At 51.5% G+C, this 25,904-nt stretch overlaps 2 protein-coding genes across 6 annotated transcripts; one reads left to right on the top strand and one right to left on the bottom strand.

The window, feature by feature from the left end:
• The first annotated feature begins 45 nt into the window (after window positions 1-45).
• POLR3K (RNA polymerase III subunit K) lies at window positions 46-4,705 on the top strand. Its single transcript, XM_032978408.2, has 4 exons — window positions 46-154; window positions 2,120-2,270; window positions 2,809-2,896; window positions 3,572-4,705. Exons 2-4 carry the CDS (start codon window positions 2,160-2,162, stop codon window positions 3,697-3,699), a joined length of 327 nt encoding a protein of 108 aa, XP_032834299.1. The 5' UTR covers window positions 46-154; window positions 2,120-2,159; the 3' UTR covers window positions 3,700-4,705.
• Window positions 4,706-25,882, bottom strand: LOC116956614 (monocarboxylate transporter 7-like). Of its 5 annotated transcripts, none has more exons than XM_032978356.2 (7): window positions 21,499-25,882; window positions 18,018-18,136; window positions 13,622-14,006; window positions 13,253-13,396; window positions 8,501-8,629; window positions 7,436-8,401; window positions 4,706-6,500 (listed from the first exon to the last, which is right to left on the bottom strand). In XM_032978356.2, exons 3-7 carry the CDS (start codon window positions 13,848-13,850, stop codon window positions 6,109-6,111), a joined length of 1,860 nt encoding a protein of 619 aa, XP_032834247.1. In that variant the 5' UTR covers window positions 13,851-14,006; window positions 18,018-18,136; window positions 21,499-25,882; the 3' UTR covers window positions 4,706-6,108. The 5 variants fall into 5 exon arrangements, 4 of the variants coding, with proteins under 4 accessions (XP_032834247.1, XP_032834266.1, XP_075908470.1 ...); XM_032978375.2 differs by having other exon boundaries at window positions 13,622-13,909; XM_076052355.1 differs by lacking the exon at window positions 21,499-25,882 and adding an exon at window positions 19,840-21,483.
• Window positions 25,883-25,904: the final 22 nt, after the last annotated feature.

Genomic DNA, 25,904 nt, shown 5'->3' with positions numbered 1-25,904 from the left:
CCTCGTGATTGGTTGGTCCACGGCAACGTGACCACCCCTCCCACCGCGCCCTCCCCCGCCGCTATCAGCCAATCACGCGCGAGGAATGTTAATGAGGGGGGAGGGGCGCCTCGCCCCGGCCACGTGGTCGGCTCGTACAGTTCGACGCGGCGAGGTACAGTAAGGAGTGCAATATTTGTACAGTAATTAATATTTTACGTTTCGCTAGGGGGTGGTGAATTTAAAGTTGTGGCGTTTACCTCGCCGAAATTATTACGAGCACGGTGGGGGTGAGGGGTGGGGGGGTTTCGCGTAGAGAATTCGGCGCCAAATTTACGATTTTAATCGACAACAAAAATTGCCGCCAGAAATGAAAAGAAATGAAATGCCCACAGAGACTCATGTGTCCGGGTTTGATTCCAGGCTTTGTGTTTTTCACAAAAAACTTGAGTGCAATCATCAACTCGTACGAACCCACGGTGTAGTAGGGTCTTTTGTTTTTTTTAGAAGCGACCTGGCTATCACAAATGATAGCCCAACCAAGTGGATTATCATCGTGTGAGCATTTAGAGCGGTAGTCAACATGCACGTTGATTCTAAATGTGGAGGGAAGGAACCAGGAGAAAAATCCACGCGACCACGGTGGCGGGGGGGGAAGAGAGAGAGAGACACGCACACTCCAAATATACAGCAGCAGGCGTCGGGATCGAACCCACGACCTCCCGCGTAACAGGCGAGGTAGTCAACATTTCGCGCCCACGGATTTGGGAGGCGATCATTCAGCAGTGGAGTGATCATAGCTGACGAAGATGATGATGATGGACTGCACCCACTCACGCCGCCACTAATCGCCGACGGTTGATAATGGGGCCTTTTTAATAGCATATGACAGTACGTGGTTTATATGGAAGAAGGGCCGTTGCCGAAACGTCGCCTGTTATATATTTTACCCTTGTAAAGTCACGGTGTTATTGCCGAATGTTTCGAGGTTTTGTTGTGCTTGTGCACCGCTGCCAGGCAGCGTCAAAAAAAGAACGGATATTCTCTATACAGGTAGTCCCCGACTTACGATGGAGATGCGTTACGACGACCCCAACGTAAGTCGAAAATATCGTAAGTCGGACCATCGTAAGTCGGGGACTACCTGTACGTTGTTGTCGCGCCATCAGTGAGCATGTACAAAAATACATGCTGATGAATATATAAGACTGTTTTTTTCTCATTAAGAGGGAGAAAAAAACATGGTCGATTGGCCTTGAGAAACGGATGAGAGTCAGATGGGTGGGTGGTGTAATAATTAATATTTACTTTATAGCATTGCCTCTGGGGATATTTTATCGAGACACAGCGTTTGATTTTGTGTTCGATTGGTTGTTGAGATCCAACGGCCTAGGATCCGATCCCGGGGTTTTCTTGTAAATGTTACGCCTGGCTGCTTGACACAATGCGGCTAGGCCAGGGACCGGCAAACCAAAACAAGGGAATTTTTTTTCGAATTCGGTAAAAACAAAACGATATTTCAAGAGCCGCAATGTCACGTGGCGAATTCGAGACGGTGGGTCCATCAATCGCGTCACGAAGTAGTCTTTTACTGGTAGGAACGAAGTTGTAAACTGAGTGTACCAGCCTGCAATAGATTAATGTGTCCGTCCGTCCCCTTTCAATACTTTAACGAAGTGAAATCTCGTGCTGTTGGGTGTAAAATCAGCAATAGACAGCGCAGAGACTTGTCCTACCAGCCCACCCTGCAGGGACCTGTTAAAGACCTCCGGAGCCGCAGATTGCCGACCCCTGGGCTACGGTTATGGTTCCCAACATGTTTGGTATGACGGCCACCCCTCCCAAAGAGTGCCCTGGGACCCCCTCGTTCTCCTCAGATCACATGTCCACGCCTCTCTAGTCAACGTGGTGTTAATGCGGCGTTTGTTTCATGTTGCGCATTAGTGGTGTGCGTTGCTGCCCAAACGTGGCACTGATGTTACCCCTTGCACGCTCGAAATATCTCCTGCACGGTATCCATTCTGCAGCCTGTAACTCCCCCACCCCCGGAAGACAGGGTGGGAGCGTGACCCACAGGTTGAGGACTGCTTGTTTAGGATTTGTACAGGGTGTGGGTTTGACTGCGGGTCTGCGTGTTCAGTCCCCAGGCTCCGTGAGCTCTGCTGCGAGGAGGGGGAGCGATGCTGTTGTTCTGCCCGACGTGTGGGAACGTGCTCGTGGTGGAGGAGGGGCAGAAATGCTTCCGCTTCGCCTGCAACACGTGCCCCTATGTGCACAGCATCACACGCAAGGTGAGGCGTCGGCCAGTCCCTGGGTGGTGGGTACTGTGATGGGTGGTGTGTGTGTGTGTGATGCGAGGGGAGTGATGTGATGAGAGCTGTTGTGTGTGATGTGAAGGTTGAGATGTGGGGGAGTGATGTGGTGAGTGATGTGTGTGTGTTGGGAGTGGGGAGCGGTAGTGTCGTGGTGAGTGCAGTGCGCTATGAACCCAGTGACCCGAGTTCGATTCCTGCTCACTGCCAACACCAGCGACGATCATATGAACCAGTCCTGGACCTCCCCTAGGTCGACAAAGCCTCAAATGAGTACCTGGTGTGATGTGTAAACATCGGCACTCGAGAGGCAAAGGTGATCTGGTATGGTGCTCGCCACCCACCCACTCATTTGTCGTGTGAGCCTTCCTAGGTGCTTGCGAACAGCATGTGCCTCAACAGCCTTCTATGACGTGTTTGTACCTAGTTATGTGTCCACGTGCAGTGCAAGAGCCGTTTGCGTTTTTTTTTGTCGTCGTCTTCCTTTGGTCGACGCTATCGCAACGTGCCGGAGCAGATTACGTCGCGGAATTACCCGAAGCTGAAGGAGGTGGACGATGTGCTGGGTGGAGCCAAGGCCTGGGAGAATGTGGACTCCACCGCAGGTGTCTGCACTTTCTTGCATAAACCATCATCACGCGAACTCCTGGTCATCCTCGCAGCGGCGGCTTTTGGCTGGCCATCGAACAAAGACGGTCACGGCGTCGCGCGCTTTCAGATGCACTCCTGTGACTGTCTGGAATGCTCCTTCCGATATTACGAAGCCGTTGGAGCTATGCACTTTTAAATAATCGAAAACGAATTTCTTTCGAACTGCTCTTTGTGTTGAGTTTGTCGTCGTCGACCCCCCCACCCACCCTGCACCGCCGATTAGCACGGTTGGAAATGTATGGTGCGAAATATGTTTAACATACCGTACATCTTAACGTAGTTTAGATAGCTCTATCAACTCCTCACCGTCATGCACAGCACAACTTCCCCCGCCCCCCCCACTCCCCCTGTCGCTCCGTAGACACATTCTGGACTGTGAAGCGCACTTTTAAATCGTCTAAATGTTCTGAACCTTCTATGGATGTTCGTTATAATCTTTGCTTACTCGGGTGTGGGTGCGCGCAACGTTCCTTGTATGTTGCGTGATAGGCCGTTGACTTGTGAATGTTTTATTTAATTTATTATAATGTATTTTTTACTCGCGAACAACACTTGCCCCAAAAGTCTGCTAAGGCTACACGGGGGGGGGATCTTTGTCTTGCCCCCCTCTCCCCCCCTCCCCTCTTCAGAGCAATGCCCCAAGTGCCAGCACCCCCGCGCGTACTTCATGCAGATCCAGACGCGCTCAGCCGACGAGCCCATGACGACGTTCTACAAGTGCTGCAACGTGCAGTGCGGACACAACTGGCGCGAGTGACCGGCGCGACGCTGCCAGGCCGCAACGCCGCCCGCGATGGGGCGACGGCGACGGCGACGTGCGGTCTCTTTAATGTCCCCCCCAAGGCAGCGGACACGACGGAGCGGTGTGGAGAACGCTTTGTTGATCCTCTTGCGGAAAGGATCGTGCGGTGGCTTCATTTGTGGACCCGTCCGCCAAAGGTTCACCATGTGAAAGTGACAGTGCCAGTGAGAAACGTTTCGTGAAGTGATAAACACACACACACACGAGCACAGTAACTATTACATTATCGCTGAATGTTTTCCAGGTAGTTGGTAGACCTGGGAAGTGTTCTTCTTCTGCAGATGGCTGATGTTGATGTCGATCAACAAGTATAATTTTGACATTAAAGCAGTTGAGCCAGATAATCGCTTTCAGTAGTAGCGGAGTGTGTATCGCTGTGATGACTATAATTGGATAGACAAATATGATGACGTAGACAAATGATGACGAAGAACAAGATGAAGACCCCGTATCTCCGATTAGCAGTTCGCTACGTACGGGGCGAAAGAAGTTCAACATACATACCTAAGGAGTTATCTGAACCAGAAAAACTGTTCCAGAGAGAGAAAAAAACACCAATCTCCTTCACTGATCTCAAAACTTGGCATGATTGTTACTTTGATTTGTACATATTTTTCTCAATTGAACTTATATCGGTTTCATGGAACCATGCAAAACACAGGAAACAGAGTTACACTAGAACTGCTTTCTCTGTCCTAACTCTAAAGTGTTGCTTATTTTGAACTGCACAGCAATAAAAAAAATAAACATAAAAAAAACTGAAATTCAAATCTGTCCAGCTCTCCTGGTGGGTTTTCGATCTCATGCATCAGAGTGCGAGGTTGTCGAATTAAAATATTTTAAAGTTGCCACAAGACACATTCAGCCAAACGAGCATAAGTCACGGGTGGGATTGAATCAGACATCAGAGCGAAGTTATTGTTGTCACGAATGATAAATGAAGATCGCTTGTTTCTCCGTGTTTGCGTTTCATCGTCCTTTATTTCAACGCAAATGCCTCCAGTGTGCGGTTTCACGTTTGAACATTAAATAAGTGTGCGATGCACGCCGATGACTGACACGCGAGTTGCACGCAAAGTCGATCCTCGTTAGAAATAAGAAGATGCAACGGGTCAGTGTGACGTGCGTTTGAAACAAAGTTTAAAAACTCATTTCAACTACCGCGCTGAGAGACGGAACGCGGATTCATGACAAGACGAACAAATGTTCCTCTGCGACTTCTCAATACATTACTCGATTGAAAATTCAAGTGTCTGAAGCCGTCGTCGTTACGGAAATTAAAACTCGAGCCTCGCGAGGATCCTGACCCTCGTGGAAGTGCGTTCGGACGTCACGACAAAAAAACTCGCGGCTTTTAAGTGCGGACCAGCAAGGCGCGTATTTAAAAAAAAATCAAACGATGGACTGTGTAAGTGCACTTCTTGGGAGGTGCAAGTCGCCGTTCACCAATGAGCGGCCTTGAATGGCTCCCAGAAACGGCGAAATTCAACTTTAAGATTCTTTTCGAAGGAGGACAAAGGCACGGCTTGGAACAACGACAAAATTGGCCAAAGAAAATTCAGGAGATGCACATTTCATTTTTCGACCAAAGTTATTGTTCTTTAAAAGTGTGACTCGAGCCCCCCCCCCCCACCCCTTATTGTGCAGACGCTGCTATGGCTGTGCTTGCTTCATGACCCGGACAATCCTGTTGATTTTGTACGTGGATCCAGGCCACTGAAAACGAGCTGCCGACTGACCGCTGATACGACCAAATCACCCGCGTGCGTTCAGTTTGTCGTTTGGTATTTGAAAGAGTCCAGCGACATTTTGGGGGTGTGCGTTGGTGGGGGGGACAGGGGGGGGTGGGTGGCAGGGTCGGCGAGGTGATTCACTTATGTTTGGTAAAATCAATGGAGCTGTAAACATTTGGGTCAGATTCCATAACGTTTATAAATTGTAAACAAACCTTAAATCATTCCTGAAATAAAAAAAATAGCTGTCAATCCAGCTGAACAAGCACCACTTCCTCCAACCATGACTGAAGCCATCTTACATTCCTCCCCAGCGCCACTGGAGCCGGTTTTGTTATCACGACTTTGCGGGTTGTTAAGAGACGAGGTATTGGGAGGGCAGTGAGCGGCCGACGGTAACTTGGCGCGGCTTAACTGGCGGCACCCAGGGGTGACGAACCCTCTGATTCATGGAGACGTTGGCCCCGTGTGTCAGTTAAAGGAAGAAGATGCGTCCCAAAAGGCGAAGCCTCTTGTTTTTTTTTAATTATGCGATCTTCAGACTTGTATAGCTACAAGACCACCAAAAAAACCGTTTGTTTTTGTGGTCCTCGGGTGCCACCAGCCGCACGCGGAGCAGGGGGGGGCGGTTTCACTTGTGAGCGTCGTCTTGTAGGTCCGTCTCGAGGAACTCCGCGCTGTCGGCACAAACTACGACCGCTCCGCTCCGGTATTCCAGCAGCTCGGTGGCGTCGGCGAATGGCATCGCAAATGCCAGGACGCCGGGGTTGGCGTTAAAGCCCGTGCGGCATTGGCGGCTGCTGCTGCTGCCGTTGTCTTGCTGCTTGTGGTTACGTGGGTAGCAGCTGCCGCTGCAGCGACGCCGGTGCCGTTGCCGCTGCTGCTGATGGTAATTGAGTCCGCCGCCAAACTCGAGAGCGCATGGCCGCACGAGCGCGATGCAAACGGCGGCAAGGGCCACGGCGACGCCGGAGGTGTAGAACGCCATGAGGTAGTCTTCGTCCGCCAGGTCGACCAGCCAGCCTGAGCACACGGTGGGGGGGGCAAGGGAGGGATCATAGTCAGCCATAATCGATCCACTGCTGGATGAACGTTGGAATCTCGATGCTGCGATGCACACCGCGCTCGGTTTGATTGCTTCATCTCCGAGGTGGCTTTCCCTCGGGGTGTGTCCCTTCAATTGGTTGCCACTCCGACGTTAGTCTTGACCACCGGCCACCGGCCACCGACGTCTCTGCCAGCGACGTGTCCTGCCCCGAGCCTACTTTGCTCTTCTTAACCCTTTCCCATTCCGAAACGTCTGCAAGTTGCAGGGTGGGGTGTCCTGTTCACCGCTAACTCTGGGAACGCATGAGCGGCTCAGCATTTAGTTTTATTTAGAGACATTGTACTCACCGCAGAGAACCGTACGGACACAACCGCCGTACTCCACGATAGCTGGCGATAAACTACCACATGCCCTCCCGCATGGCCTTGTGGGAGTCTCGGTACGTCTTCCGATCTGAAGTCTTCCGACCTGAAGACGTACTGATAAAGTTATTTAATTTTTTATTCCAATTCTGTTCCGATCGGAATGGAGAAAGGTTAAGTCAATACAACATTTGTTCTGGCTGTCAGTGTAATTCCAAGCATTCTCCACGCTTCTTTGCACACTCTTTAGCTTGTGTTACATCTTCACTGTCGATGTTCATGTTGATAAATCATATGCCGCAATAGCAGGTAACATACACTGATAAAATTTTTTTTTAGAAACGTTAAAGTACAATATAATTAATCGTACTCCCACTAACCATAACTAGACAAGCAGCCACGGCCACTCACCCTCTGACTAACCATAACTAGGCAAGCAGCCATGACAGGCACGACCCTTCTCGCAAACCACAACTGCGCCGCTAACCCCCAGCACTCTGCCGCGTTCTGCCCATCTCCAATATCCGTCCGCGGAGCCCCGGCCCTACCGGCGAGGGGCGGCCCCAACAGCCCGGAGAAGCTCTGCACGAACACGTAGACCCCGAGGCCCGAGGAGAAGCGTCCCGGCCCCACCACCTCGGGCTCGGCCAGCACAGACACGTGCGTGCCGGCGACGGCGCCGAACGCCAGGCCGAAGGCGGCACTGCACGACGCCAGCGCCGCCATTGGCCGTCCCCAGCCGCCACCGCCGCTGCCGGCAGCCGCCACGGGGAAGGCGAAAAGCGCCACGGCGACGGCGCACACGCAGACCAGCTCGAGGTAGACGCGCGGCAGCACCAGCGGACGCGAGAAGAGCCACCCGGCGGCCGAGCGGCCCACCAGCTCGGCGCCGGCCATCGCCGACAGTAGGTAAGTGGCCTCGGAAGCGGGCACGCCGGCGTCCATCGCCAGCGGCACCAGGAAGAGCCCCGGCGCGAAGAATCCGAAAGAGATGAAGGCGCCGAAGAGCGCGTAGCAGGCGAAGCCGGGCTCTCGCAGTACCGAGAGGTCGAGTAAGGTCATTGCCGCGGGTGCCAGCTCTTCCCTTCCGTCGTCATTGTCGTTGGCGCCAGCTTCGTCATCGCTCCAAATCGACGCCGCTTTGGAGCAACCGCCCTCATCGAATTCCTCTTCCTCCTCGTCTCCGCCGGCACAGAAGTCGTCGGTAACGAGCGGAAAGAACAGCGATGCCGCCGTCGCTGGTGGCGGCAGCTGCACGCAGACGCCCGAGTCGTCAGAGTGAACCGTCGTCCGCGTCTGCTCGTTCTCCCGCATGATGACGATTGTCGCTGCGGCAGTGACAGCAGCACTGTCGTCGGTGCAGGGCTGGTGCCGGCCCGGCCGGTCAGCAGGTGACGGCGCTCGCAGCTCCAGCGGCCGGAGCAACACTCCACAAGCCACGATGATCGCCTGTCCAGCGCCGATGACCAGGAAGGAATGGCGCCAGCCCACGGCCTCGTTGAGACGCTGGAAGCCTGCGCCGTGGAGGCAGCAAACAGGCGGTTAACCAATTATCGTCACCTGGCATACTGCAAGGCGCCTCCCCCCCAAGCTCCCCCTGGGCCCCATCTCACCAGGCGCGAACGCGAAGGTGCCCAGGCACTCGCCGGTTGTGGCGAGCGCGATGGCGAGGGTTCGGCGCCGCTCGAAGTAGCAGAAGAGTGCCGAGTAGCAGGGCAGCGTGCTCAGGGAGATGCCCAGGCCTAGGAGCCGATGACACACAAGGGAGGTCAACGAGAGCTTTACCCTGTGTAATAGACTCGGCCACCCCGCCCACCGCTGTCTCAGGGCTGCGGATGGATGAGCACCGCCGCTAATAATCGCTTTGATGTGAATTGCTTTGATCTTTTTCTTGTGTGCACGTGTGTGTGTGTAAGTGCGTGTGTGTGTACGAGTGTACAAAAACAACCCCTTATCTCCTCGTTGGTGCTGGACGGCCACGATGTGGTTGGCAGTGCCGTGGGGGGGAGGACCAATTTAGATTGGCCTTTCCCCTCTTGGCGTTTGTAACCACCACAGCGGCCAAATTGGGGCTTTGGATGGGTGCGAGGGCCTGGTACCCCATCCACCTTAAATTAATTACCACCAAACCACGTTTGAATTTTTTTTATTAAGCTTGTGCAAGAGGCTTTGGGGGGACAGGGGTCTATGACGTCTCCTGGCCAAACCCCATTTGGCGGAGCCAGGAGACTGATTCCTTACCCTCGGGGCTCCTCCAGAAACAACAAAAAACCACTGCAGATGGCCACGTGGAATGTTTGAATGCTCACTGTGGAGGAGAGGCTGCCACTCCTCTGTCGGGAGCTGGACCGGTACCGCCTGGATCTCTGTGGTATTCAGGAGGTCTGGTGGACCGGTTCTCGCTCCTGCCACCATGAGGGGTGAACAGTCCTCTACTCGGGGCAGGAGACTGTCAAACAACAGGGAGTGGCTCTTCTCCTGAACAAATAATGAAAGGGTGTGGTAGCGTGGCGGTGAGGTGTGGGAAGCGGTAAGCCCCAGGCTACTTTGGGCTCGCCTTCCCATCAACCGGAGGCGAGGAGTGGTGGTCGTGGTTACTTATGCCCCCACCGAAGACAAACATCCGCGGAGGGATGCAGGCAAGGCCGATGAGTCAGATGCCTTCTGTGACCTGTCACAGGTGCTAGCTAAAGTGGCCCTTTGGGATAGAGTCATCACCTTCAATTCCCGAGTTGGTCATGATGCTGGCACCTTGTCTGGAGTGATTGGAAGGCATGGGCCAGATCAGCTCAATGACAACGGTAGGAGGCTGCTCGGTTTTTGTGCAGCCCATGGGCTTGCTGTTCCGGTATTGGCGCATCCACACATCATGGATGCATGCCGGGTCCAAGCAAGAACATCTGCTAAACTACATAGTGACGGAACAGCGGATGCGGGCCCATGCCCTTGACACCAGGCCCTACCGTGGAGCTGATCTGCCCACTGACCATCGACTTGTCATCTTTAAGATGCGCCTGCCATTCTTCCACTTTGGTGGTGAGTGTACACCCAGGAACCCATTCAAACCCAAAGTGGTCTCAGCTAGCTGATGAAAGTTGCAAGCGAGAATTTGATCATCGCTTGCGGCTGGGGTTGGCATCGTCCCCCACTCCTCCAGATGTCGAGGGGAATGAGCGAGGTTTAGGACTGTGGCTCATGCAGCTGTAATAGCTGCCTTGGGTACACGGTCTAGACATCCTCAGAGACCCTGGCTGACAGAAGAATTGTTCAGGCTGGCTGAGAAAAAGCGACAGGCCCACTCTCATCATCTACAGCATCCGACGTCAGAGAATGAGGAGGCTTACCGCAGCCTTCGCTCGGAGATTCGGAGAGCTGTGAGGCGCTGCAAGGATGGGTGGTGGGCACGGGTTGCTGAGGAGATGGAGTCTGCCTCAATGGCTCGCGATCACAAATCGCTCTTTAACTCCATCAAAAAAGTAACCTGCAGCACCACACCTATTACCATCATTAGGGGAAAGAACAGTGATCCAATCTCCAACCCCCAGGTTTGCAGATTTGCTGAGCATTTCTGTGAGGTCCTGGGGGAGGGGAAATCCCTCAGTCTGGAAAACATCGTGGGACAAAGTGGGGATGACCCTGCTGAGGCTGCAGTGTCTCAAATATTGGAAGAAGTCACCCCCTGTGAGTGGATGGCTGAGGTGCCATTTGTTGAGGAAGTACAGAGGTCGATCCGGAGCCTGAGACCAGGAAAGGCACCGGGCAGAGGTGATCTCTCAAGCGAAATGCTGAGGGAGGGTAGCGTTTGTGCACAGACTGCCCTACATGACATCATAACAACAGTCTGGACCACTGGCCGGGTTCTGCAGGATTGGAAGGATGCCCTGGTGGTCCCCCTCTTTAAGAAGGGGGACCGCACAGACTGTAACAACTACAGGGGCATCTCACTCCTCAATGTGCTGGGAAAGGTCTTGGCAAGGATTATTCAACTCGCCTTGCCAGGCACGCTGAGGAGAGGCTTGAGGAGCCCCAGTGCGGTTTCAGGAAGGGCCGGTCCTGCACAGATGCCATATTTTCTGTCCGTCTGCTACAGCAGAGGTCTAGGGAATTCCAACAAAACCTACATCTCTGCTTTATTGACCTGGTCAAGGCCTATAATACCATCAGTAGGCCTGGGCTCCAGATTATTCTTCGTGCTTTTGGAGTCCCTGATCCTCTGCTCACGATCATTAAAGACCTACATGATGGTGCGCGGGCCCGGGTAAAACTACGTGGTCGGGAGTCGGAGCCATTCCCTGTACACCTTGGGGTGCGACAGGGATGTCCTCTGGCTCTCACATTATTTAACATATTTTTCGACCACATAGTTCGTAAAGCCTTCGATGGCTGTACCGGAGGAATTTCCATCTGATACAGATACAATGGGAGGCTGATCGATGCCCGGGTGTGGTCAAGGGATGGCTCCCTATTGGTCAACCACGTTATGTATGCCGATGATCTGGTAATTGCTGCTCACTCAGAGGAGGAGTTGGAGATGCTGCTGCTGAACCTGGAGCTTGCCACTAAGAGGTGGGGCCTTACCATCAGCCCTACCAATACTGAGCACCTGCCTGGGTATTTTGTACCATCGGACACTCCACCCCCACAACTCCCAATTGGTGATGGGGCTGTTGTGGAGAGAGTGGAGAGTTTCCCATACCTGGGCAGTGTGCTCATGACCGGCTCTGGTTTGACAGCAGAGGTCTCATTCCGAATCAGTCGAGCGGCATTATCTTTTCATTGGCTGCGTAACGCGGTGTGGAAGCAACCTGGTCTGTTGCTCTGCACGAAGCTAGGTCTTCTCGGCCATGGTCATTCCCTCCCTTCTCTACGCTTGCGAAACGTGGACCCCCCTAATGGAACATCTTCGTTGGTTAGAAACATTTAGGCTGGCCTGCTTACGATCCATCCTGGATTTAACCAGACTGGATTGTGATCTCCTCCAGCAGGCAAGGCTGTGTTGGCTGGGTCATGTAGCCCGCATGCCCAGCCACCGCATGCCTAAACAGCTTTTGTTCGTCCGGATAGAGGGGCTAAATGGGCGCGGCATGGGTTGGAGAAGAGATGGAGTGATGTGGTACAGGAGGACGTGGATCTGAGTGGACTTGCCGTTGACTGGTACCAGCGGTGTTAAGATCGGCCTATGTGGAGGCGAATCGTGAAGGACACTACTGGGCAGTTGGAGGCAGTCGCCCTCCAACAACAACGGAGTGCAGAGGAGCGACGCTCACAACAACGAGCAGAGCGCCAGATAGCTAAAGCATAGCAAGTTGGCACAGTAGGGGGCACAGGTGATGCATCAGCCAGTCATCTCAGTCAGTCGACCCGTGGAACCTGGGTATGCCCCGTGCATGCGTTCGACACTTCACGTGGCCTCAACGTGCACATAGCTTGGCAGAAGGGTCGTGGAGATGTCACCGCCACTTAGTGGCGAATGGCGGTTGTTGTGGGTAGCAGTAGTGTTATCAGTTAGTGCGCTGCGCTACGAACGCGGTGACCCAAATTTGTATCCCGCTCACGGCTAACACCAGTGACGATTATCTTAACCGGTCCTGGGCCTTCCCTAGCTTGACTCGGCCTCAAATATGTACCTGGTGTGATGTGTAAAAAACTTCACCACTGGAGAGACAAAAGTGGCCGGGCGTGGTGCTGGCCACCCACCCCCTCGTGTGGCGTGCCGGCCTTCGTAGGTGCTCGCGAACGGCACTCGTCCATAAAGTCTGTCAAGGCTATACAGGGGAACTTTGTTTTGTGGGGGGCGGTGGCGCAGTGGTTAGTGCGCTGCACTATGAACCCGGCAGGGACCCGAATTGGATTCCCGCTCACGGCCACGACCAGTGACGAATATCTGAACCGATCAAAGACCCCCCCCCCCCCCCACGAGGTCGACTCAGCCTTAAATGAGTACCTGGTGCAGTGTGTAGTAAACATCAGTGGTGGGGAGACAAAAGCCGGGCCGGGTGTGGTGTTGGCCACCCGCCCCCTTTGTGCGCCGTGGCAGCTTTCATTGGTGCTACTCGCAAACAGCACTTGCCCCCAACCGCCTGTTATAGGCTACACGGGAGATCTTTGTCTGTTTGTGTGTGTACGGTGGACGGCTAAAATGCAGCAAGCTGGCACAGTAGGGGGCACAGCTGGTAGCATCCGCCAGTCATCTCAGTCAGCCAACCCATGGCACCTGGGTCTGTTCCGTGACCTCCTGGCAGCAGTGAGCCCTCGACACATCACGTGGCCTCAAAGCGCACCTGGCCTGGTACACAAGCGCCGAGGTGACGTCACCGTCACTTAGCGGCGAATGGCGGGTGTTGGTATGGCCGAGTTGTGCCCACCGGTGACGAGCCCCAGGGTGAGGTAGGCGTGCGTCAGGGTGTGCGACAGCGCCGTGCTCATGGTGCCCACGCTGGTGATGACGCCGCCGACCATCACCACCGCGCGCGGCGAGAAGCGGTTGCCCAGCACCGTGGTGAAGGGGGCTGGGAGGGAGGCATGCGGAGGGGGGCGACAGCACGTTAGCGTGTGGTTGGAGCAACGTTTGCATGTGGTTGGACCAATGTTGGTATGTGGTGGGATCAATGTGATTGGAACCGTTAGCCCAAAATTGGCCCAAAGTTGGTGGTGGGGGGGGGGGTGGTGCGGGGGGGGGGGGCGCGGGGAGGGGAGGGGTGACGCGGGTGGGCGGGCGGGCAACGACGTCTCACCGCAGAAGGCGACAACGAACATGCAGATGGAGAAGATCCAGGAGACACCGCGCGCGTGCGTGTCGAAGTGCGCCATGAGCTCCGGCACGAACACGCCGTACGCCTTGAACGAGCCGATGGTGACGGCGCTGATGGAGAAGAGGGCGCCCACCACCACCCAGCCCCAGCCGCCGTCGGGGACGACGGGGTACACGCGCGGCGCGCACAGCCGCCCCCACCAGCACGCCATGGCCCGCCCACAGACGCCACCGTCGTCGTCGTCACCGTCGTCGCCGCCACCGTCGCCGTCTTCACCGCGACCAACCGCCGCCAATGGCACCGCAAGCAGCACCGCCACCACCACGGCGTTAACAATCCGTGTCGGGTAAACCGAATAGGATGGACTCTGCGGAGGATGCCCAAGCAAAGGAAGCAACGCAAGACTTGCTGCGTTGTTTGTATGGAGTCATCCAAAAGAGGTGGTTTTCATCGTTGGTATGATCACGTAAATATGTGTTGTTAATCCTGCTACCACCCGACACAGCCAATTAGTAAGGTTTGTCATGCTAAACAAAACATGGCAATTTGTTACTAGTTCAGCACGCCGGTGTGTTGGAGAGTAAACCCACATTTACACCGGCGTGCTGAATTAGTAATGAAACAAACCTTACTAATTGGCTGTGTCGGGTGGTGGCGGGCTTAACGACACATTTATATTTACGCGATCTAACCCAAAAAAAACCCTCTATTATGAATAATATTTGTCACGAAAGCCTAATACGGGTTAAACTGTATGGAGTCACTCGTAGGAATATGTACAGGGTGTTCTGGATGTCTTGTGACCTCCAATTTATTGACCCCTAACAATTTTTTGCCCCATTGCATTGTAATTTCTTCGTTTAAATAAACCTTACTTTAAAAAACAAATATTGAGTTTTAGAGAATTAAATGACAGGGGGGAGTCACAAGACATTTGGACCACGCTGTACATACACACTCGTAGAGATGTCTACACAGACACGCATAGAGATATATTCACACGCATAGAGATATACCGTTGAGGTGGTGAGATGTTAATGCCCTCGCCTGATATACAGGAGGTCATGGGTACGATCCCGACCATGAAAATGCCTGTTTATTTGGAGTTTGCGTGTCTCTCTCCCCTTGATTGCGTGAATTTTTCTCTGGGTCCTCCGGTTCTTCCCTCCACATTTAGAAACATATGTTTAAGAGTATTTGGCTGCTATTAATTTCCACGTAATAAGCTGCTTCGTTAAGCTATCATTTGTGGCCAGGACGCTTCTGAAAAAGAGCTATATAGCTCAGTGGGCCTCACCTGGAAATATAATGTCACGCCGGTATCACGTGTCTCTCTCGCTCTCCCTCCGGGAGTCCACACCATGTTTTCACCACATGGCAAAGCCATAACCTGCCCTTCCAACCTCCCAATTCATTCACTCTCATATCCGGGCCAGTCTGGTTACGTGGCTCAGCAGTAGAGGGAGCAGAAGAGGGAGCGGCTGACAATTGGAAGGAGGGGTCGATAAAAATTAGCACCACTCTCGTGGGGAAGTCCACAGTGGTTGTCCGAATGTGGAATGTCCACCACTGGCTCTGCAGGGCATGGGCACCAATGCCGCAACGCTCATTTGAGCAGCAGGACATCACCGTGAGTACTGTAGGTGGCTCGTGACGGCCGTGTCACGGATAACGAGGCGGCATGGCTGCGTCCCTATGATTGAATCCAGGTAGCCACCGGTGATGGGATTGGGCTTGCAGGTGCAGTGAGGTGATGGTGTCAGCCCGGTCACAAACAATAGCACGCAAAAAAACGGTGCGTTCAATTTGGGCCTTTCAATGAATCCGGTACTAGTCAGCAGCTTGGTACCTGTGGCACATGACGGGGAAGGGGGAGTCGAGTTAGGAGGGGGGGGGGGGAGTCTTTGTGCTCAATCACGTGTTCGTTCCTTCTCTCTGCTCCCCCCCCCCCACTTCACTGGAACAAACTTCCCCCTCCACATTCAGCGGTCACCTTCACTCACGAGTTTCCGCTCCTCCGTAAAAGCCTACTTTTTCTTTCCCCCTAGCTCATCCCACGGCCCCTTAATTCTCCCCCTTCTAACCATGGCCGTTTCCTGCTCCCTCTTCGTAATCTCTCAATGACTACCACTCATTCCCCATCCATCCAATCCATTCATCATAATTTGCTCTCGTCAATGTCTCTTTTACTTCATTCACGCATCGCGATTTCGTCCACCTTAAATTCCTCATTTATTTCATTCACCATATCTGCACCATTACTTTCATAATAATAAGATTAACTTCATTTTATATATCATCATTCATCCCAACAGCATCATACGTACCATCGTTAACTCTCCGTAATGCGCACTTGGTGTAGGTGCTGCATTAATTACAATAATATTAGGATGTTATGCATGGGAAATAAAGGGGAAAGGGAGAGAGAGAAGAGAACGAATGGGAAAGCAGAGGAGGAGGAATGTAAAATGAATGGAGAAATTGGAGCAAAGGGTCAGGAGAGATGACGCTGCTGCTCCTGCACGGAGGAGCAGCGTCTGTTTTCAGAGTGGGCGGCGACAGGGGGATGGGAGGGGTTCAGAGATGGTGCGGCCTCGAAGAAGTCACGTGATTTACGGGAGGCTTGAGCATCGAGATATATTCCAGCTGTGAGGACGACAGCTGTTGGTCTGATTGCCACGTGAAGAATGCCTCTAAGGGCCACATCCCACTATGTACAGAATATGCGTTCGCATTGCCTGTGTATAGTATGTGTGTACAGTATTTAAGTGTGGTGTTAAGTCCTGTATCTAAAGTGTATATTATGTATAGGGTATAATGACAGAATGTGTGACCAAGTTTAGATGTTTTACTTTAGTGTGCATGACAGTGGCTATCTTTAGGGTGTACTTGGCACCGCCATCGAAATGTGGAATTTTTACCTCCGTCCGTATGTATGTTGAACTTCTGTCGCACCGTACGTAGTGAGGGAAGACATCAAACTAAACACGAAAAAGCAGTTCCAAAGAAATGAACCCCTCCCCTCTGGGATCCCTGTCGCTGCCCACCCCCCCAGTATTGTATGGATGAGCGCAAGGACATGGACCTCGAACATTTTTTTGCAATGTCATCCGCCAGAGGCAATGCTACGGGACATGCCTTTTTTTTGCAAACGATTAAATTTGTCGTGCGATGTGAGGAAAACTACTCGTTACATTTTCCCCCAAGACATGGATAACTATTCTGGCATATGTAAAAATAAATTTACATATACATAAAAAACGTTTTTTTTTATTTAAAGGAGAGTTTTAGTATTTGTGGCTCTTTGCAGTTTACAGTATGATTTGAGGGCTAAATGTTGCATTGCCATACACTTAATTTGATGTCTGCTCAAAGCCACGTTCCAAACGTTATCTGACTGTTGAAGAAGTGATTCATTACAATGAATATAAACATGCAAGGCGTAAAATGTACTATGTTATAAGGCAGTCATTGGGTACCAAAAGTATGAGACAATAATTCCACTACACTTGCAGGATCTGTGGCAATACAGGTGTTACAGTGCATTTATTGATTACAATATATTCTTAGACTAACAATAAATGCCAAAAAAACCACACTGCTATGGAAATGGCTATCTCATGAAAAATCGATGGAACTGGAAAACCCAGGGTGGCGATGTGGTTCGGAGATCAGAGTGCCGAACCCGCATTGCTTGAGCACCTGGTTTCAAATCCAGGACTTGGTTACCTCCAATTAAAACTGGGTTCTCTCAAGTGTTGTGAGTTGATGTGTCAACCGCAGTCACCAAAGGCTGCACAAAACTCCCCATCGCATTAAATCTGCTTCTACACTTGGCTGCATTTGTGCTACATTCCAGTGCTTGAGAATGTAAAAGACCGCTTCGTATCGGGCAGGGCTGTCGTGCAACGGAGGTCACTCGCTGTGCCAGGGTGGGTGGAAAGGTTTGGGCAAGGTGGGTCACTTCTCAGAGGCAGTTGCGTGATATTCACCAACTGCGGGGGCCGTTCGCACAACACGGAAGCTTCTTGCATTGCTCTGGAATTCATTGCCTCGTGACATTGTTGATACCACCGAAAGAAAAAAAACGGGCCGGACCACGGGTGCAAGATCCTGTGCTACCGCGCTACAGCCTGCGGTGGTAAATCTGCTGGGGCCAGCGAAGTACCACACAGCATTTAGCTGGGTGGCAGTGGCGGCGGTGGTTACTGTAGTCCAGCACCATGGAGGTAGATCACCCGCAACTGAAACCACTCATACACGCAAGGTTTGTCTGGGTGCTCCGGTTTCATCCTAAATGTAAACCGCTCATTAATTGTCCGATAGCATCTTAATATATAGAGGACCGCAGAGCTTGTGGGGGGGGGGGGGTGCTCACCGTGTTGCTTTGCTGCCTTCCCTGCTCGTCTGTGGGTTCCTCGCCTCTGAGTTGTCTTCTCTCTCTTCCCTCTTCCCCTTCCGACAGCAAGCGGACACTGTGCGGCGTCACGTTACTCGCTGAAAATATAAAAAAAAAATTATTCCAATCCACAACCTCAGCTGTTCCGCCGTCGTCACGGCCATTACGAGACCACTCTGGGTCATCGCGCCCCCGCCGCCGCTCTGTTTGGGTCACGCGGTGCCACTGTGTGGATGACCGAACCAGAGATTCACAGACTTTGTTATTTGCGTCCACGTAAACACACCTTGTATCCAGGCCGTTGGACAAAGGAAGCGTGCTTGACGTTTCTAGCCGGTTTCACTTTACATCGTCGGGGTCAATCTTTTTTGTTGTTGCCGTCGACGGACCGGCACCCCGTCACATGAATGTGGAATGCTCACCACTGGCTCGGGCCCACCGCTGGAGATGAGGAAGTCGGTGTTTCTCTGCTCGAATGAGCTGACAGCACTCATTTCCATTGGTGGCCATGAGCCGGAAATTCCAAATTTCAATGGCGGGGCCCAGTCCATTCAATAGACAGCCACTGTCATAAACACTAAAGTAAACATATAAACTGGTCACAAAGTGTGTAGTCATACCCTATACACAACACTAAAATGCACACACGTACTATACACAGGCAATGCGGATGTATATCCTGCAGGGACGTGCGGGCAGGGAAGGCAGGGGAGGCAGAGCCTCGCCTGTCATACTCCAAGGAAAATAGCTGTTACGAAAAAAAGAATAATAAAATAAATATTAAGATTTTTCCACTGATCTGTGTTGTAAACGTCATTTATGTACGATTACAATCATTTTTATAGTCAAAATCGCCAAATTTGCGGAGCTCTGCTGCAAATACAGGAAGAGACGAGAGGTGAGGCAGCGACGAGCTCAGCCTCCCCTCTGATTGCGCAACCCCTCAGTAACTGGACGGAGCGCGGGCAATAAGCGCGTGCCTGTTACTATCTCAGTATGTCACCAATGTAATGGTTGTAGACCCTTTCATTTCATGTCCTCGCCTTCCATACTCCAGGTAACTTATTTCACGTAATGTGTATAAAGATACTTGGGCTCGCTGGTCTCGTCATGAAACTGCAATGAAAAAGCAGCAGGGGAGGCAGCTATCACATCTGCCTCACTGAGGGGCACGTGTCTAACACGCCAATCAGCGATGCCCGTTTACGAGCGTTGAGACCTCGACTGGCTTTGTTTACATGATACGTCTTTCTGTTTTGGCAGCGGAAACAGCTCTCTTGCAGACTCGGTGATTTTTTTTAAAAACAAAGAATTGCAACTCATAAGTGAATTCATAGTGATTGCAATGTCCTCAAAAGTGAATTCGCAAAAGGAGAAGAGTAGGAAAGCAATTAGCCCTAAAACAAAGCATTATTTAACGTCTTCTTATCATGCTTATTTATTGATATTGAGTGTTTAAATGTTGCATGCGATGTTTTTAGGGTCAAAAGGGTAAACTTCCGATCGTCTTGGAATGGATGAATGCTTTCAACGTGCAATTAGTCTGCATTCGATCGACAGTTATTTCGGTTCACAATAGTTTTCGTGGAACGGATTACAAACGTTAACCGAGGGACTACCACATATCAAACATCGGCTCAAGCCTCCCGTAAACCACGTGCTTCCTGCGTGGACCCCTCCCTCCCCCCAATATGGATTCTCGCTCCTATCCCCGCCCCCCGTGAAAACAGACGCCGCCGTGTGTAGCAGCAGCCGATGCCTTCCTTAAAAACGTAAACAGAGCTCTCTCTCTCTCGCTCACCTTGTGGCCAGGCTCCACGACTTTAAATCGACCGTCCGATGCGTTCTAGACAAATGTACAACACCTGTCTGCTGAGATTAAAGTTCCAGACGTGTGTGTGTGTATTTGGCACAGTAGGGGGCATAGGCGGTGTTATCAGCCAGTCATCTAAGTCGGGCAACTCGTGACCCTCCTGCCAGCGGGCGTTCGACACTTCACGTGGCCTTAACGTGCACCTAGCCTGGCACAGGCGCCGTGGTGACGTCACCGCCACTTAGTGGCGAATGGGGGTTGTTGTTGTTGAACTTATTTCGCACCGTACGCGAGGCCAACGTTGCCCCAACGTTGCATGTTTAGCACCGGTCTTAATTGAAGATCCCGTGTGTATATACTGTATAGCTTAACCTTTAAAGTATCGTGCGCCTGCCCGCTATGCTAATGAGGGATTCAGGTGTGAATATCGTCTACACAGGTTTGGAAAGCCCGCATTACCGTGTCACCTGCATAGAGCACCTGCCTGCGATATAAATTAGGATCCCACGTATTTATACAGGTAGAAAACATCTGTCTAATGTATTCATCCCAAGTGTTTGGTCTATATATACTGTACAGCTATAGAACAGGTGTGTGTGGTTTGTATAGATACAGTGTAGTACAGGTGTGAGTGTGTGTGGTCTGTCTAGATACAGGTGTAGTACAGGTGTGTGTGGTCTGTCTAGATACAGGTATAGTACAGGTGTGTGTGTGGTCTGTCTAGATACAAGCGTAGTACAGGTGTGTGTGTGGTCTGTCTAGATAAAGGTGTAGTACAGGTGTGTGTGGTGTGTATAGATACAGGTGTAGTACAGGTGTGTGTGTGGTCTGTCTAGATACAGGTGTAGTACAGGTGAGTGTATGTGGTCTGTCTAGATACAGGTGTAGTACAGGTGTGTGTGGTCTGTCTAGATACAGGTGTGTGTGGTGTGTATAGATACAGGTGTAGGTGTGTGTGTGGTGTGTATAGATACAGGTGTAGGTGTGTGAGTGGTCTGTCTAGAGACAGGTGTAGTACAGGTGTGTGTGTGGTCTTCTCTAGATACAGGTGTAGTACAGGTGTGTGTGGTCTGTCTAGATACAGGTGTAGTACAGGTGAGTGTGTGTGGTCTGTCTAGATACAGGTATAGTACAGGTGTGTGGTCTGTCTAGATACAAGCGTAGTACAGGTGTGTGTGTGGTCTGTCCGGATACAGGTGTAGTAGAGGTGAGTGTATGTGGTCTGTCTAGATACAGGTGTAGTACAGGTGAGTGTGGTCTGTCTAGATACAGGTGTAGTACAGGTGAGTGTATGTGGTCTGTCTAGATACAGGTGTGTGTGGTGTGTATAGATACAGGTGTAGGTGTGTGTGTGGTGTGTATAGATACAGGTGTAGGTATGTGAGTGGTCTGTCTAGAGACAGGTGTAGTACAGGTGTGTGTGGTCTGTCTAGATACAGGTGTAGTACAGGTGTGTGTGTGGTCTGTCTAAATACAGGTGTGTGGTGTGTATAGATACAGGTGTAGGTGTGTGAGTGGTCTGTCTAGAGACAGGTGTAGTACAGGTGTGTGTGTGGTATGTCTATATACAGGTGTAGTACAGGTGTGTGTATGGTCTGTCTAGATACATGTACAGGTGTGAGTGTGTGTGGTCTGTAGAGAGGGCACCTGTGTCACGCGAAGCCGGGTGTCGTCTCCTCCACCTCCATGTGGCCGATGCAGGTCTCCGCTCGATACAGTCTATACAGTCTATAGTACTGTCCCCATATACAGTCCACACAACACGCACACACACAGCGGCTCCCAGCTGCTCTCTTGCGGCGTGGGTCGGAGTCGGGGTCAGAGGGGGTCAAGGTGATGTTTGAGTTCAGGGTTAGGGGTGACGGTAAAGGGACGTTTAGGAATAATGTTAATAATTGTAGGGGGTTAGCTTCAGGGTTAACCGTTAAGAGTTGGCTTAGGGGTTAGGTTCAGGGTGAGGACGATGGTTAATATAAGCGTTGAGGAATAGGGTTGGCGCTAACGTAAGGGTACAGGGATGAATTGTTAGCACGGAGGGAGAGCTGGGGAGGTGAGGATGGGGTGGATGGGGAGGAGGTGAGAGAGAGAAAGAGAGATGAGGAGAGATGAGAGCCGGGGGAGACAGAGAGAGATGAGGAGGAGGGTCAGACGGGAAGACAACACGAGAGAGAGAGAGGGTGGTGGTGGGGAGAGAGAGGGTGGTGGTGGTGGGGAGAGAGAGGGGAGAGAGGGGGGGAGAGTAAAATCTCTCCGGCCCAAACGGGATCGGTCCGGTTTGCGTGAGCGCCATGGTAACACTCGCCTTGCCGCGCAGATGGTGGTGGTGGTGATAATCCGTGGTGGTGGTGATGGGTGGTGGTGATAATCCGTGGTGATGGTGATGGGTGGTGTGTCCACCGGGGTTTTACCGACCCTGATGTATTTTATTTACTGGGGGAGCTGTGGATCTGTGTGTGCGTGCGATTGTTTAGTAGACGTTATAATGGGTTACAAACGTGGATGTGCGCAAGATGCGTGTTTGTGAATGTGTTGTTGAGTTCGGCCGTGTTACAACATTGTGTAAATTATCGCGTGTGTGTGTGTACACGCCAGCCAATGGGGAGCGGTGGGTGTAGTGGTTAGCGCGCTGCTGCCGCGCTACGAATCCGGCCACCCGAGTTCGATTCCCAGCTCACGGCCACCAACAAACACCGAGTGACGATTATATTAACCGGTCCTGGGCCTCCCCTAGGTCGACTCAGCCCCAAATGAGTACCCGGTAAGGTGTGTAAAAACATCGCCACCGGGGGAGACAAAGGCGGCCGGGCGTGGTGCTGGCCACCCCCCCCCCCCCGTGTGCCACGGTGCCGGTGGCCTTCATAGATGCCGCGACTCGCTAACAGCACTTGCCCCCACCCAGTCTGTTACGGGCTACACGCGGGGGAATCTTTGTCTTTGTGCGCCAGTAATGGGACCCCAGCCTGTCCCGTGACCTGTCAGCAGAGAGAGAGGCCTTCCACGCGGCACGTGATGGCTCTCAGTGTGCACCTAGCCTGGCACGAGCGCCGCGGGGACGTCACCGCCACCCACCCTCTCGTGTTGCACGGTGCCGGCCCTTCATTGGGCGCTTCTCGCTCACAGCACTTGACCCAAACAGTCTGTTAAGGCTACACGGTCGGTGGGGGGGGGGGCTTTGTCTTTTGTTACAGTCCATGAAATAGCGGCAATTACACGTGCTGTACAGAGTGGTCCAGATGTCTTGAGCCCCCCCCCCCCCCAATTAATTGACCCTTAACATTTTGTTAGCCCTTTGCATATATTAACTTGTTTTAAATAAACCTTGCTTTTTTTTCCTTTTTCGAGAATGAAATGGGAGGGGGGGGGAATCACAAGACGTCATCTAGCCCCGTTCACGTGCCCCCACCTGTATAGCCTCTTGTCACGACAGCTCTCTCGCCTGTTTCAGCAGTTTCCCTGCTGCGATTGTCCCACCTGATGACGGCCCGCTTGTGTTCCTACCTACGAGACTTTACCGAGAGAACCAAAAGAGAATGGATTCCTGCAGTCACGAAAGCTTCAAATCCAGACTGTACAGTATTGTTTTGGTGCAATTGTGTTTTGGTTTCAGCTGTCAACGGTGGCATTGTGCCCTTTTGTTTAGCCAGGAAATCCTCGCCGCCGAGTCTCAAGACTCCTATCCAGGAGGGTCCTGCTGACACTGTGGACATTTCCACGAATGAGTGTTTGGGTATAACCTCCCCCCCCCATTAGCAAGGGGGCCGAAGCAGAAAGTATTTTGGGGACCCCCCCCTCCTCTTCGATTTGGTGAAATGAGAGCAGAGAATATTGAGACCAGCGTGAGAGATATAGGGAGATGAGAGATACCGATGAGACAGCAATGTACATGTAGACTCTTTTTAAGAGACAATATAGAGCGATACGAGAGTGAATATAGATGCCGACTCGATAGATAAGATGAATCAGCTGATTTGAATATCACTTGGATTAAACAAAACATTAGAATTTGAATCCGGCTTTTTAGCTCACGCTGTTTATGAGCCCGCGACACCTTGAGCTATTTATGCCCCTCATCGTTTGCTGAGTTTTATTTTGCCCAAGGCCACCACCACCGATGATCACTCTAAATGTAGCAATAGCTTTTCTACCCTCCTGACATTAATTATACACGTGGCTACTACAACCCGAGTGATGAGCCTGGGGAGACGGCAGATCCAGGGGTTTTCCATTTACAAATAATAAAAAGAAACAGCCCTTTGCTTAATGGCCTTGCCTTTCAACGTATTCTGTGGTGATGAAGCCATTTCATGTTATCGTTCGAAGTGTTCAAAATAATGATTTAGAACGGGCCATTTTCTATCCACCGCTGGATGAAGGCCTCCCCAACCGGCCACCAGTGTTCCTCTCATCTCCTGCACGTGAACTGATCTCATCACTGACATCTCTATGACGGTGGTGGTTGTCCTAGAGCCTTTGACCCCTTCCCTCTCATTCGACTGTCGTGCCTTCTTCACCAGTCTCGTGCCATCGGCTATTATCCCGCGCCTATAGGCGATGTATCCAGCTGGCCAAGTCAATTTACTCGTCGAATACGATGTCAGAATAATGACCGTGGTGAATTGTAATTGCCGATGCCACACAGCAAAGGTCTCCATATACCGTAGAGACCTCAGTCGTGAGGCCTTCATAAACTCCCAAGGTCTAGTATGGGGTCCAAGGCTCGTTAAATGAGGCAATGAGCTGACATCCTACATAGACTGAAATCGAATCCGCCTCCTTATCAAGTTGTCAAACGAAAGCACCTTTTTACAACCACGTTAAGTAATAAAACACGTCCAGTATTGCGTCGCTCATGAAAATTAAAGCCGCTCGGGACTGGGTTAAACAACACCTGTCAATTAAACCTTGACTTAAAGCTTTCGTCACTGCCGGAATTCATATTATTGGGTCTTTCGGTAAAGTCACGTGGATAGAATCTATAGATAGAACCTATAGATAGAACCTATGTACGTGACTTTACCGAAAGACCCAAGAATATACCTGTCAATTAATGTCAACTTTGGGGAGTTGCGGTGCAATGGTCAGCGCACTCCACTGTGAATCCAGATAACCCGCAGAGTTCGATTCCCAGCGACGGATAACATCAGTGGCGAGTGTTGCTGTGGACCAGCGTGGTGAAGTATGGTCAAATAGCCCCCGCCCCCTGGTGGGGAGGTCTGCTTCCAGCAGTGGATTCATTTATTGACAGTGGATTGACCAAGAGCAGTAGTTTATTTCTATCACCAAAGGTAAACGAGATAGTGTCCCTCCGTATATGAGCATTGGACAGTACTCATCTCTGCTGGTAGTCCTTCCTCGGCCAGTGGTGTAGATTCCACATTCCCATGGCAAGTGGGAGTCTATCCACTGTTGGCTTCCCACAAAGTGGTATGGCCAAATTGTATCGACCCCCAGAGGATGATGATGAGGGGCTGAGTTGACCTTTGGCTGGCATGTGAACCGTTGACCTGGGTGACTTTATGGGCTGTTGGAAATGATGTGTTAATGAGTTCACCGGTCCCTGGCTATACCTTTACAGCTACAACTGACGTAAGTGTAAAACGCTGTGTAAACCATCATGAGATCCGATTTAATTTTTTTCACGTTTTGTATTTATATTGGATAAAAAGTAAAACAAGCTGGCAAGCCTAAGAATTAAGGGAGCTTCCATTCTATTCGGAGCGTAATCTTACACAAGCACTACACAAGAATGTATAATGTACAGCCCTTGTTTAATACACTGCTGGACGAATGCCATGCCGGTTATTTGGAAGTTTAAACATACTTCACCACGCTGGTCGGTGAGAGTCGGGGAAGGGAGTGCCCAGGACCAGTTTGGTTATCACTCACCACTGATGTGAGCTGTGGCCAAGAATAGAACTCAAAGAGTTGATTATCGAGCAGATTTTCATCAGATTAAGATGACCCTTGTTGACAATGAAAAATTGCGCTTCACAGGTTCCATAGGGACTGGGCTTTTTAACACACATCGTTTTAAAGTAGATTCACACAGTTCG

This window comes from Petromyzon marinus, chromosome 3 (assembly GCF_048934315.1).
Source record: "Petromyzon marinus isolate PM22_M1 ecotype Great Lakes invasive population chromosome 3, UKy_Petmar_22M1.pri1.0, whole genome shotgun sequence".
NCBI classification, from domain to species: Eukaryota; Metazoa; Chordata; class Hyperoartia; order Petromyzontiformes; family Petromyzontidae; genus Petromyzon; species Petromyzon marinus.
Note: the sequence above shows the minus strand (reverse complement) of the source record. Positions and strands in the feature narration are given on the sequence as shown.